Source organism: Stegostoma tigrinum, chromosome 43 (assembly GCF_030684315.1).
Source record: "Stegostoma tigrinum isolate sSteTig4 chromosome 43, sSteTig4.hap1, whole genome shotgun sequence".
Taxonomy (NCBI): Eukaryota; Metazoa; Chordata; class Chondrichthyes; order Orectolobiformes; family Stegostomatidae; genus Stegostoma; species Stegostoma tigrinum.
The window spans coordinates 8706546-8719110 of NC_081396.1; the positions used below are offsets into that span (position 1 = coordinate 8706546).

Consider the following 12565-nt stretch of genomic DNA (forward strand, 5'->3'; position numbering starts at 1 on the left):
AGAGAATTCCACTACTCACTATGTGAAGAAATTTCCCTTCCCGTAAGCCTATTATTCTTAGACTCGATCTGGAACAGCCCATGCAGCTTCACAGGATTATGATGACGTGGAAAATGGACATTCAGCCCATCTGTTCGATCCCTAGTGACAATTTCCCACTGCTGATTTCCCATGTCCCTGCTCATTGTTTCTATCCTATCACCCAATGCTCTCCATACCTTAACTGTCACTGCAAAGAAAAGTTTGTCTCCCATCATATTCTTCCTTCCTTCATCCCATTTTAAGCTCCTACCCCCATCCTTCACAGTCATACACCAAACCTGTCCTGTCCCCTATTGCTCCATGGAGCAGGACAAGCTGAATCTCCAACCAATCCATGCGAGCGATGGGCGGGGTCTAGTTCGGATCACGTGACCGCAGCCCCTCCGGAACTGTGTCTCCGCGCACGCGCAGTACCCGAGTGACTGACGCCTGGCCGAACGCGGCAGCGGAAAACGATGGTTTTAAAAAAAGAAAAGAAGTAAGAGCGGGAAACGAGATGATGACAGTGCGGACTGAGCACTTTCGTGAATGCCCGCTGTACATTCCCGTATTCCAATTAGTAAACGGCCAGCCCCGCGATTGCGGCAGGCGTCCGTGGGCCTGAGGCGGCGGCGGCAGCAGTAGCAGGCTCCGGTTGCCCCGCCATCTTTGTCGGGGTCATGTTCTGTGGGTCGTGCTCGGGCCGCCATCTTTATAGGGGGCGAGGTGCGGGGAGAGGAGGAGGATTTACACACAGCAAACTCAAACCGAGAGAAATGTACGCCTCTTTTTGGATTCCTGTTCTGCATTAACAGAATCGCTTTTTCGTTAACTCCCTTTGCAGGATATTAAACGAGAATGATTTGTAGCCGGCAAACTCAAAGGCTTCACCCCATCAAGATCTGATCGTCTGACCACAAAATGTCAGAGCAGAAGTCAAAGTAACTCGGTTGGCCAGAACCTGAATATCTTCGGCCTTTTACCGTGGAGGGGAAAAAGGTTTGTCTGTTCTTTGTGAGCTGAGACGTTTTCTGGTCTGCATGTGATTGAATAGACGCCGAGTTATTGTTTAAAATTGTGTCTAAATCACACCTGGAGTGTGTGCTCAGTTCTGGGCACCGCACCTGAGGAGGTGCAGACTGTAATGGTCTTAGACGAAGCACAGATAAGATTTATTTGAATGATACCTGGACTCCAGGAGTTGAATTATGAGGCAAGGTATAAGGCATCAAACATTCATTATGACATAGAACAAGTCCATTAAGCCCATCAATTCCAGCTTTACACAGCAATCCAGACTGAATCATTGTCCATAAATTACTGAAGTAGTGCTCTGCATACCCTGGTCCATGTCATTAATATATATCGGATAAAGATGGGTCCTCACACAAACACTTGTGGAACTCCAATAGAAACCTTCCTCTGCCCAAAGCAATCATTAATGACGACTCTGTTCCTGGTCTCCTGGCCTATGCGTATCCATGTATCTGCTGTCATGTTACTTGCATGGTCTCTAACCTTTGCCCGCTTGTCTCTTCTGTGCCACTATGTAAATGTAGCAAGTCTATGTACGACAATACCATTAATGTCATCAACCCTCTCCAAACAAGAACTTCAAGTTCAATTTGGTTTGCTTGTAACAAATCCATGTTAGCTTTCTTTAACCCACATTTGACCAAATCACCTAAGTCCTTTCCAACTTTCTTCAGGTCGAAGGGGTGGCCATGGGTACAGTGTGGGCCCAGGTTGTGCCTATCTCTTTATAGAATGTGTGGAACAATCCTTATTCCAAACTCACTTGGTTCCTTCCTAGGCGGGAGGCGACGGCCTAGTGGTATTAACACTGGACTGTTAATCCAGAGTCCCGGATAATGTTCTGGGGACCTGGGTTCGAATCCTGCATGGCAGATGGTGGAATTTGAATACAATAAATATCTGGAATTAAGAATATAATGATGACCATGAATCCATTGTCGATTATTGGGAAAATCCCATCTGGTACACGAATGCCCTAACAGGAAGGAAACTGCCATCCTTACCTGTCTGGCCTACATGTGACTCCAGACCCACAGCAATGTGGTTGACTCTTCACCACCTGGGCAATTAGGGCTGGGCAAGAAATGCTGCCTAGCTACCGATGCCCTCTTCCTGTGGATGAATAAAGAAAAAGAAAAGTGGCTGTTTCTCCAGTATGTTAGTGGCATCATCGGTGCTACTTCCTCCTTCTGTTTGGATTTGGGAAAAAATATTATTTCTCTTAAGATTTCTATCATGCTCTCATCTTCACCTGGTCTATCTCTGACTCCTCCTTCCCCCTCCTTGATATCTCTGTTCCCATTTCTGGGGATACAATGGCCACCGATTACCTCTGTAAACCCACTGATACCCGCAGTTACCTGGACTATACACCCTCACGCTCTGCTTCTTTCGAGGACTCCATCCCATTCACCCACTTTCTCTGCATCATCTACACGGATATTGCCACATTGTGCAGAGGCGCCTCAGAAATTTACACCTTTTTCCTCCACCTGAGGTTTTTCCTCAACAATGGTTGACAGGGCCCTTAGCCATGTTCGACCCATTTCTCCTACTTCTGCTTTCACCTGTTCCCTCCCACAACAACGATTGGGTCCCTCTGGTCCTTGCTGACCACCCCATCAGGCTCCACATTCAAACAATTGTAAGCCAAGACCAAGCACTTTTTCCATTCCCTCCCTTGTCTGTTTCCTCCAGGATGCTGATTCACTTCTCCTTCATTCTCAACTTCTCACACACCCAGTGTCTGCCTGCAAAAATGATCCTGAGCTTCCAGTTACCTGCCACTTCAGCACACCACTGTTCCTGCACCAACATGCCTGCTGCAGGACTGCTGCAGTGTTCCAATGAGCAAGCTGAAAGAGCAGCATCTCATTTTCCACTTGGGCACCCTGCAGCTTCTCGGACTCAACATCCAGTTCAATAACTTTAGAGCCTGATTTCATCCTTCTATTTCTTTTAAAACCAACCCCATACCTAGTCATGTTATGACAACCCATTTCTATGTGTTCCCAGGGCCATTGTCACATTATATGTGCATTCAGCACAGCGAACTCAATTTCTCACTCTTAGCTTTTATTATCTCTTATCCAGTTTTTCTTCTGTCCTAGCCTGTTATAAGCTATCTCCTCCTTGTTTATCTACCTCTTTCTTTTAACCCTCTCTGTGTCTCTGTCTCTGTCTCTCTTTCTCTGGGCTATGTCTCCACCTATTTGCTCAGCCCCACTTTCCCACCACCCACCCTTCAGCTAATGTAAACACCAGCTTTTCCCAGCTACTAACAGTTCTGATGAAGAGTCACTGGCTCAAAACGTTAATGCTGCTTTCTTCCCACAGATGCCACCAGACCTGCAGAGTTCCTTCAGCAATTTCAGTTTTTGTTTCAGATCTCCAGCATCAGCAGTTCTTTGTTTTATATGACCAAGTCACAAACTGCTTTCTCCTCGTCTTTCATTTCTACAATGGATGTCTGTTCCTAACATGAAAGATGGAACTCAAAGCCTATATGTATGCAGATGGCATCCCTGTGATGTCAGTTAGCTACAATGGGACTTCTATTGCCAGTCTGAGTTCACATCTGATGTCAGCCTGCTCCACTTCACAACCTGCCTTGATGTGGGTCTGCATATGGTGGCGTGTAGGTTTGTAGCCCTTCAATCCTGAGGAACTTGCCGAAGAAGAGAAGAGTTCCTGACCGCAGCACAGAAACATTGACAGACTGTCAGGCCCAAAGTCACTGCGCACAGCACCACCTCTGAATTAAAGCTGAAATCAAACAAGGGATGTTTCAAGTGTACAGAATGAGCATTTCTAAGAATGTTCCCCCTACCATTATTGGAGGAGGATCCTGTCTTATATTAAAGCAAAAACTGTGCAGACAGCTGCCTAATCATATTGTAAGACGTCATTATTCTTGAGCTCAAAACTTGCATGAAATGAATGATAACATTCTGTTTGTTTTTAAATTATTTCCTGAATGAATACACTTTGTTCCTGTGTCCCTTGCACCAGTCTGAACATATCTTTGAGACTGACAACTGCTGTGCCTTTCGCTTGGCAGTGATACAGCATTGTGTTTTTGACTGTGCACTCATTTCCTCATCTAGCGGTGATATTTGCAGCAAATGCAGCCATTTGTAAAATCTCTCTCCTTCACCTCTACCTCTGTGACCACCACCACCATCCCCTCTTTCTCTCTCTGCTTCTACTGAGCCCCGAGTCTTGAGTCACCCAGACTCGTTGGCAGCTTTGTTCTTCTGGTGGACTGGAATAACTTGATTGGCAGTTAGGACATCCAAGCAGCGTTTGTGGTCAGTTCTTTTCCTAAGCATTGGCCCCACAAATGATCAGATTTACTCAGCCGCATTTCACCTTTGTGTCTGCCTTTGGTTTTTGTGGATACTCTCTCATCCCTTCTTTTTTTCCCCCCCCTGTTTTAAGCAATTTGTACAGGATTTGCAGTCAGAAAGAGTGCAAACTGAATGTTACACCAGGATCTGACACATTCTTCCAACGTTTTGTAACCTGAATGTCGTTCGATTTTGAACATGGAAGGACACAGCACTGTTTGCAGCGGGGAGAAGTTGTTCATGTGCCCAGTGTGTGGGCGAGGCTTCACACAATCATCTGCTCTGTCGAGACACAAGCGTAGTCATGGTGTGCAGAAACCGTGGAAATGTAGGGACTGTGGGAAGGGGTTCATTTCCCCGTCGAAGCTGGAAACTCATCGGCGTACTCACACTGGGGAGAAGCCCTTCACTTGCCCCGAGTGTGAAAAAGGATTTGCTGATTCATCTGCCCTCCTGAGACACCGGCGTACTCACACCGGGGAGAGGACTTTCACTTGCTCCAACTGTGGGGAAGGATTCACTCGATCATCTACCCTGCTGGCCCACCAGCGCGTTCATACGGGGGAGAGGCCGTTCAACTGCTCCGTGTGCGGGAAGGGATTCACTCAGTTATCTAACCTGCTGACCCACCAGCGAGTTCACACCGGGGAGAAGCCATTCACCTGCATAGAGTGTGGGAAGGGATTCGCTGATTCATCTGCCCTGCTGAGACACAAGCGGGTTCACACTGGGGAGAGGCCGTTCACCTGCTCAGAGTGTGGGAAGGGATTCATTCAGTCATACAACTTGCAAATACACCAGCGCACACACACAGGGGAGAGGCCGTTCACCTGCAATGTGTGTGGAAAAGGATTTACTGATTCATCCAGCCTGCTGACACACCAGCGAGTTCACACTGGGGAGAGACCGTTCACCTGCTCCGAGTGTGGAAAGAGATTCACTCGGTCATCCAACCTACTGACACACCAGCGAGTTCACAATCAGCTACGGTAACTGGGTTTTACAGTCAATCACGTCCAGGACTGAACCAAAATGCTCACAGACTTGTGCTGCCAGTGTTGTTAAATGCCCGCCCAAGTATTGGGCTCAATAAAAGTCAAAAAACTGTATGGGATTGTTGAATTCCTGACTCGCTTAACAGCATCACTTTCACACTGCAGAGAAACCTTTTGATGTGATCACAACTGATCATTGAACTCAGAACCTTTTTCTTGCTTTTGTCCCATACCCCTTGATCCCTTAAGCCCTCCAGAACTATATATCTCTTACTTAAAACATTCAATGTTTTAGCCTCAACCAACTGCTGTGGCAGAGAATTCGACAAGCTCACCAGTCTCTGGATCAAGAACTTTCTGCCCATCACAGTCCTAAACGGCAAACCTTATATTCTTAGACTTTGACCCCATGATTCTGGACTACCCAGTCATTGGAAACATTCTTCCAACTTTCACAGCCTTTTTTTGTTTCCCCAAAATCTTTCTCTGGTTCTCAATTCTTCCCCACCCACCCCCATTCTCAAAATAATCAACCCTGTATGCCCCTTTCTTAGTTCTACTCCTGTCCCTAATTTTCACTGTTAGCCCTGGTTGGGACACCTTTCTTGTTCTACTTTTGTGACAGACGGGACTGAACAATTGTTGCAGTTCCTCCAGGAAGTCATTAAATGTTTGCCGTTGCCTATGCTGATTCACGTGATGTCCCCACTTCATTGCAACCAGCTCATTCCAAATAATCACAGTTTCCCTTATTTAAGTTCAGGATTCCAATTTCAGAGTCAACCAAATGCACAGAAGTTACAAACAGGAGTAGGCCTTAAAGCATTGTAGGAGGTAAGGTTTGTAGGAGTGGGGAGAGATTAATTGGACTGAGTGTCCTCCAACCCCGGTTGACCTCTCCCTTACCAGCAATATTCTTCTGCCTACCCATCTGTCCACAGGCCTACTGGTAATGCACAGGTATCCATGCTCGACAGTGTCAGAAAATGCAGCCTTCAAAACTTGAATGTTCTGTGAAGTTGAGAAACATTGTGAACACTGAGGGCGAAAGTGTAGGACCTCAGGGGGATGTAAGACAGTGTCTGTGTATGTTTATGTGTTGGAATGTGGACTGGAAAATGAGAACATGCCACTAAACTATCTGGTAGGCAAATTTTACAACTAGTGGAATGAAAGGAGAAGTAGCAACATAAACACAGAATTGACATAGATATCAGTAAATAGTGTAGCCAAGAATAGTTGGAATTGGATTGCTGGAAGGTACACAGTGGATTTCCACATGGGGTTACTTTTCAGGCCCCTCATATTCCTGATATATATTAATGGTTTGCAGGGTATGATACAGGGAAGAACCTTCCCACCTTGAGGATGGCGGATGTTTGGAATTCACTGCAGAATTTGGCAGTGGAGGTTAAAAAACAATGTCTTGAAAAGGTAACAGAGTGTGGTGCTGGATGAACACAGCAGGCCAAGCAGCATCTTAGGATCACAAAAGCTTACGTTTCGGGCCTGGACCCTTTCCTGATGAAGGGTCCAGGCCCGAAACGTAAGCTTTTCGGTTCCTCAGATGCTGCTTGGCCAGCTCCACACTTTGTTATCTCGGATTCTCCAGCATCTGCAGTCCCCATTATCTCTGATATAATTTTAACCTCACTGCGAAGTGTTGAAAAGGTAACTGGATTTGCACCATAACCTGCCACATGACAGACTTGGTGCTAGGAGGTAGAATTAAAATAGAAAGCTTTTTGACCACACATACACAGTAGACTGAATAGTTTTTTTTAAAAATACCCTTGTGTATGGGTTCTTCCACCTCTGCTGTTTAAAAAAAAATGACTGTGCTGTCACCACTGTCCAGGAAAAGTTTTCTGAATATTCATGACCCTCTAAAGGAAAAATGATAAATAATCTCCATTTTGAATAGAAGACTTCTTACGTTTAAATTGTGTCGCTAGTTCTCGTGTCTGACAGGAGGAAAACTATTCTTCTAGCATCCATCCAGAATTTTTCTTTTTGTCTGTGGAGAGATTTGAAACAAAGTCACAGGTGAAGACTCAAAAATCAACTGGATTTACTCAACAGCCACAGAGTCTGGTATCCAACATTTCCACCAAAAAGGTTTGCAGGATAGAGATGTGGAAAATGTTTCCGTCTGGGGATGGATGAGATTAAAAGTTATTACTCAAGTATGTTGTACTTTTAAGAACATAGAACATCACAGCACAGCACAGGCCCTTCGGCCCTCAATGTTACGCTGACCTGTTGAAACCAATCTGAAGCCCATCTAACCTACACTATTCCATTATCATCCATATGTTTATCCAATGACCATTTAAATGCCCTTAAAGTTGGCGAGTCTACTACTGTTGCAGGCAGGACTTTCCATGCCCTCGCTACTCTCTGAGTAAAGAATCTACCTCTGACATCTGTCCTATATCTATCACCCCTTAATTTAAAGCTATGTCCCCTCGTGCTAGCCATCACCATCTGAGGAAAAAGGCTCTCACTGTCCACCCTATCTGATCCTCTGATCATCTTGTATGCCTCTATTAAGTCACCTCTTAACCTTCTAACAAAAACAGCCTCAAATCCCTCAACCTTTCCTCATAAGACCATCCCTCCATACCAGGCAACATCCTGGTAAATCTCCTCTGCACCCTTTCCAATACTTCCACATCCTTCCTATAATGCAGCGACCAGAACTGTATGCAATACTCCAAGTGCGGCCGCACCAGAGTTTTGTACAGCTGCAACATGACCTCATGGCTCTTAAACTCAATCCCTCTGCCAATAAAGAAGCAATATTAAGAAGCAGATTTAAGACTGAAGAAGTTGGAAATAGTCAAGATAATGAGTTGTAGTTGAGGATTGATAATAGGGTTTGTAAAGTCACATGGTAAAGATTTGTAATGAAAAACGTTTTCCCCTCTCAGACATTGGCAGATCTGCTGACTATTCTGGAATTTATAGTTTTTTTTAATTTTCAGGTTAGAGCATATACATTTGGAGACTTTTTAAAAGATCCAAGAATCTGGTCCACAGTTAGCTCATTCCTACTGTCAAGATGAAGTTTGGATGCTCTGAGCATGAAACTTAAATCACTTGTTCAATACTAATCAAAAAATTGCAGAAGCTGGACAGTAGGTCTGGCAGCATCTGTGAAGAGTTAACAGTTTCAAAGTAATGTCATTGGACTTGAAACTTTAACTCTATTATCTTCACACATGCTGCCAAACTTGCTGAGTTTCTCCAACAATTTGTTTATTTTGCTTCTTTTGGCTTATTCACTTCTCCTGCTCTGACTCTAGTGAATTCACATCCAACGGGGTAGAACCGTGGTGGAGATCTCGTGCACATTGGGTGTTCTGTCATTGGATTGACTAGTGTCAGGTCTTGATTGTCGGGCTACAGTCGTTTGGAACAAAAGTCATAATTTTCTGTCCCGTTGCAATCAATTCAATGGTGAAGCTTTTACCCAGCATTCGCAGGGGGCGGAAAATGAGATTTGAACCCTGCTCGGGCCTGGAGGCATGCGCAGTGTCGCGTTAGGCCTGGAGCATGCGTAGAGTCAGACAGTGATTGGAGCTGGACGCAGTGGTGAGGAAATGGCGACTTTTTTAAAAAAACAATAGAGTAGGTGGCGGAGGAAGAAATAGTGGCAGCGAGGTGGGCAAGAAAGTTTTCATAAAGCCGACGCGAAGGTTACCGACACAGAATTGAGACAGGATCAGTTACCCCCTCGCAGCGAATGGCGACATTACTGATTTTTTCCTTTTGCTCAGGCCCCGGGTCTCCGCCGCCAACTTTATTGGGGGCAGTAGGGCATCAGGACGCTTGCGCGGTCGACATGTTTGTAGGGGGCAAATATCGGCAGTGCGCACGCGTTAACTTGCTTTACGGAAGGTAAGGAGGGGTGCAGTTACGTGCAACAACCAGGAGCCAAGAGAAATCTTTGTCTCTCCCTAATTTTCTATTTTGGATTGACGATGAGGAATTTTGTAAACCTGCAGGGTTCTGCAAGTCAAGGATTGAGAGACCAAACACCCCATCACGATTTAACAGAGTGGCTCGATCCAGCAGGACTTGAATGTCATCCGCCTCTGAATGTGGAGGGGAAAGGTTTGTCCGCTTGTCCGTGGGAAAAGATTTCAGGTACCAGATTGAATGCAGGGAAATACAACAAATCCTGGTTAGAGCACACCTAGAGAAATGTGTTCAGCTCTGTGTGATAAACCTTCAGAAGGAATTAATGGCCTCGGAAGGATTGTAACACAGTTCGACCTGAATGATGTCTATCCTTCATAGATTAGATTACAAAGTATGATTGCCTGTTTTGGACAGTTGGGCCATTTGACCATTGGATACATGCAACTCTCCAAATCAATCCAATCACGTTCCCTGCTCGAACCATGTATCCTTGAGTGTTTATTTCCCTAAACTGCATATTAAATTTCTTTTTGAAATCAATCCCCATTTCCTCACACCTTGCAGCAAATTGCAGGTAGTTGCCAGTCACTGTGTGAAAATGTTCTAAGCATGACATCTCCCCTGTGTCTCACTTCAAAACATCAATCAGTCCCTGCTCTACAGAAGATCAGCTATTGGTAAAAAAAAAATTCTCTACCTTATTTAAACCTCTTGTAGTTCTTGTCCACCTCAATCTCCTTTTTAGGAATCAGCCTGGTAAATCTCCTCTGACCACTCTGTGTTCCTGTGTGTGATGTAATCACACTGTGATGATTACATACTGACTTTACCCAGTCTCGAGGATTTCCTCAACTGAGGTTTTTCCTCTGACTCCATTGCTTCTGAAACCCTTCTAGCTGCAGGCTTCAGAAGGAAGTTTTCAAATGGTAACTAGTGAAAGTATTTCAGGGGTGTGCATTTTTACAAATTCATTTTCAATCTAGAGTTTCAGTGTACTGCTAGAAGAGGTTCCATATGTTGTGTTAATTAGTTTTAGAATTTTACTGTTTTTACAAGTGGAAGCATTTGTAGGCCAGTGAGCACATGGGTGATAGGTGAACAAGAGTTGTTGACAATAAGCACATGACTTTTGGATGATCTGAAGATTGCAGGGATGTTCAATGTGGGAAGCTAACTTGGAGGTAGTTAGGACAGTTTAGTTTGGAAATAACAAAGGAATGGATGGGAGTTACAGCAGAAAATGAGCTGAAACTAGGGTGGAGTCAGTGATGTTACTGAGGTGCAAATAGGCATTCTTGGTGATGATGGGGATATGTAGTTGGAAACTCGTTTTGGGGTGAAATGTTTCATTTTGATTGTGAACAGTCTGGTTTAGTCTCAGACAATTACCAGGCAGAGGGATTGAGTCAGTGGCAATGGAGTGGAGTTTGTAGTGAGGATTAAAGACAATGGCTTCAGTCTTCCCAATATTTAAATGGAGGAAGTTTCTGTTCATCCAATACTGAATTTCAGACAAATTAGGATGCTGTGTGACAGAGGGAACTTGGAGGTATGTTCAAATACACCTGCTACCTCCTTTTAGGGGCTGGAAGTTCAGGATTTGAGAGATTCTCTTAAAGTTTTATTTGAGTTGTAAATATATAAAATGCTTCTCTTGCCTCTCCCTCCCTCTCTCCTTCTGCTTCATTTGGTAGGTCCAGACAGCTTGGACATTAGAGAGCCAGTTGTGTTTTTATGAGAATTCAGCTGCTTTCATGTTCACTTTTCTGCATGTCAGCCCCATAAATTACAAAATCAATTCAGCTCAGTGTCAGAGTCTGCCTTTGTGTTTCTCAAGGGGGTCCTCTTACTTTATTTGTTTGTGTTTCGAATCAAAGACAGAGGATATTAGGACAAGAAGATTTGAATTGGGAAACTTGAATGAAACATCACATCAGGATCTGATGGTGTCAGCCAGTATATCTTAATGTTAATATCATTGGATTTTGAACATGGAAGGAGAAAGCACTGTTCACAGTGGGGAAAAACCGTATGTCTGTTCTGTGTGTGGAAGAGGCTTCAGCCGATCATCTGGCCTGTCAAGACATCAGCGCAGTGACATGGTGGAAAAACCGTGGAAATGTGGGGACTGTGGAAAAGGATTCAAATCCCCTTCTGAGCTGGAAACTCACCGGCGCAGTCACACTGGGGAAAGGCCCTTCACTTGCTCTGAGTGTGGCAAGGGATTCACTCAGTCGTCCACCCTGCTGAGGCACCAGCGAGTTCATACTGGAGAGAGACCATTCCCTTGCTCTGAGTGTGGAAAGGAATTCACTCGATTATCCATCCTGCTGAGACACCAGACCATTCACACTGGGGAGAGGCCCTTCACTTGCTCTGAGTGTGGGAAGAGATTCACTCAGTCATCCACCCTCCTGATACACCAGCGCCTTCACACTGGGGAGAGGCTGTTCACCTGCCCCGAGTGCGGCAAGGGATTCACTCAGTCATCCAACTTACTGAGACACCGGCGCGTTCATACTGACGAGAGACCTTTTCAATGCCTAGACTGTGGGAAGGGCTATAAAAGCTCGGGGGAACTGATGTCCCATCAACGTGTTCACACAAATGAGAGGCCATTCAGATGCTCACATTGCGGCACTGGTTTCAAGCACTCGTCTCAACTCACAGTTCACCAACGAGTTCACACCGGGGAGAGGCCATTCACCTGCTCTGAGTGTGGGAAGGGATTCACTCGGTCATCCCACCTTCTTGGGCATAAGCGAATTCACAAATAGCAACAATGATTATCACATCCAGGCTTGCACCATGTCCACTGGGGTCTGTATGTGCTGATGTTGGTTAAACCCCAGCCTAGTTGTAGGTGTTAGTATTCCAGATAAAATTTAAATAAATCAGTTTTGTGTTAATATAGACTGTGTTGAATCCTCTGATTATGTTTAACACATTCCTTGTGAAGGACTCACCCTGTTCTATTCCCTCCATTGTTACATCCAACAATAAATGTGAGGAACTCATGGAACGTTCGTCAAGATTGGAATAATCTGATTTTCTGCCTCTGCTGCTTCCCATCCTTCCACTGGACTATTCTCGGAGTGCGCTTCCTTGAATTCGATCTAAAACTTGAGTTTAGCTTATCTCTCACCTCCCTTCAATCTCTTGGGGTTCGTTTTGTCCATGACACCTACATCCTGCTCCTTCCACCCTACTCCAAGTATTTAGTGCATCACCTGATTT

General features: G+C 45.0%; 1 protein-coding gene across 2 annotated transcripts; it reads left to right on the forward strand.

The window, feature by feature from the left end:
- The first annotated feature begins 414 nt into the window (after nt 1–414).
- Nucleotides 415–12300, forward strand: LOC125449082 (zinc finger protein 420-like). 2 transcript variants are annotated; one of them, XM_048524702.1, is made up of 4 exons: nt 415–520; nt 866–1020; nt 4498–5395; nt 11346–12300. In XM_048524702.1, the coding sequence occupies exons 3-4, from the start codon at nt 4605–4607 to the stop codon at nt 12103–12105; spliced, it is 1551 nt and encodes a 516-aa protein (XP_048380659.1). In that variant the 5' UTR covers nt 415–520; nt 866–1020; nt 4498–4604; the 3' UTR covers nt 12106–12300. The 2 variants fall into 2 exon arrangements, 1 of the variants encoding a protein (XP_048380659.1); XR_009443154.1 differs by lacking the exons at nt 4498–5395; nt 11346–12300 and adding an exon at nt 3394–4482.
- Nucleotides 12301–12565: the final 265 nt, after the last annotated feature.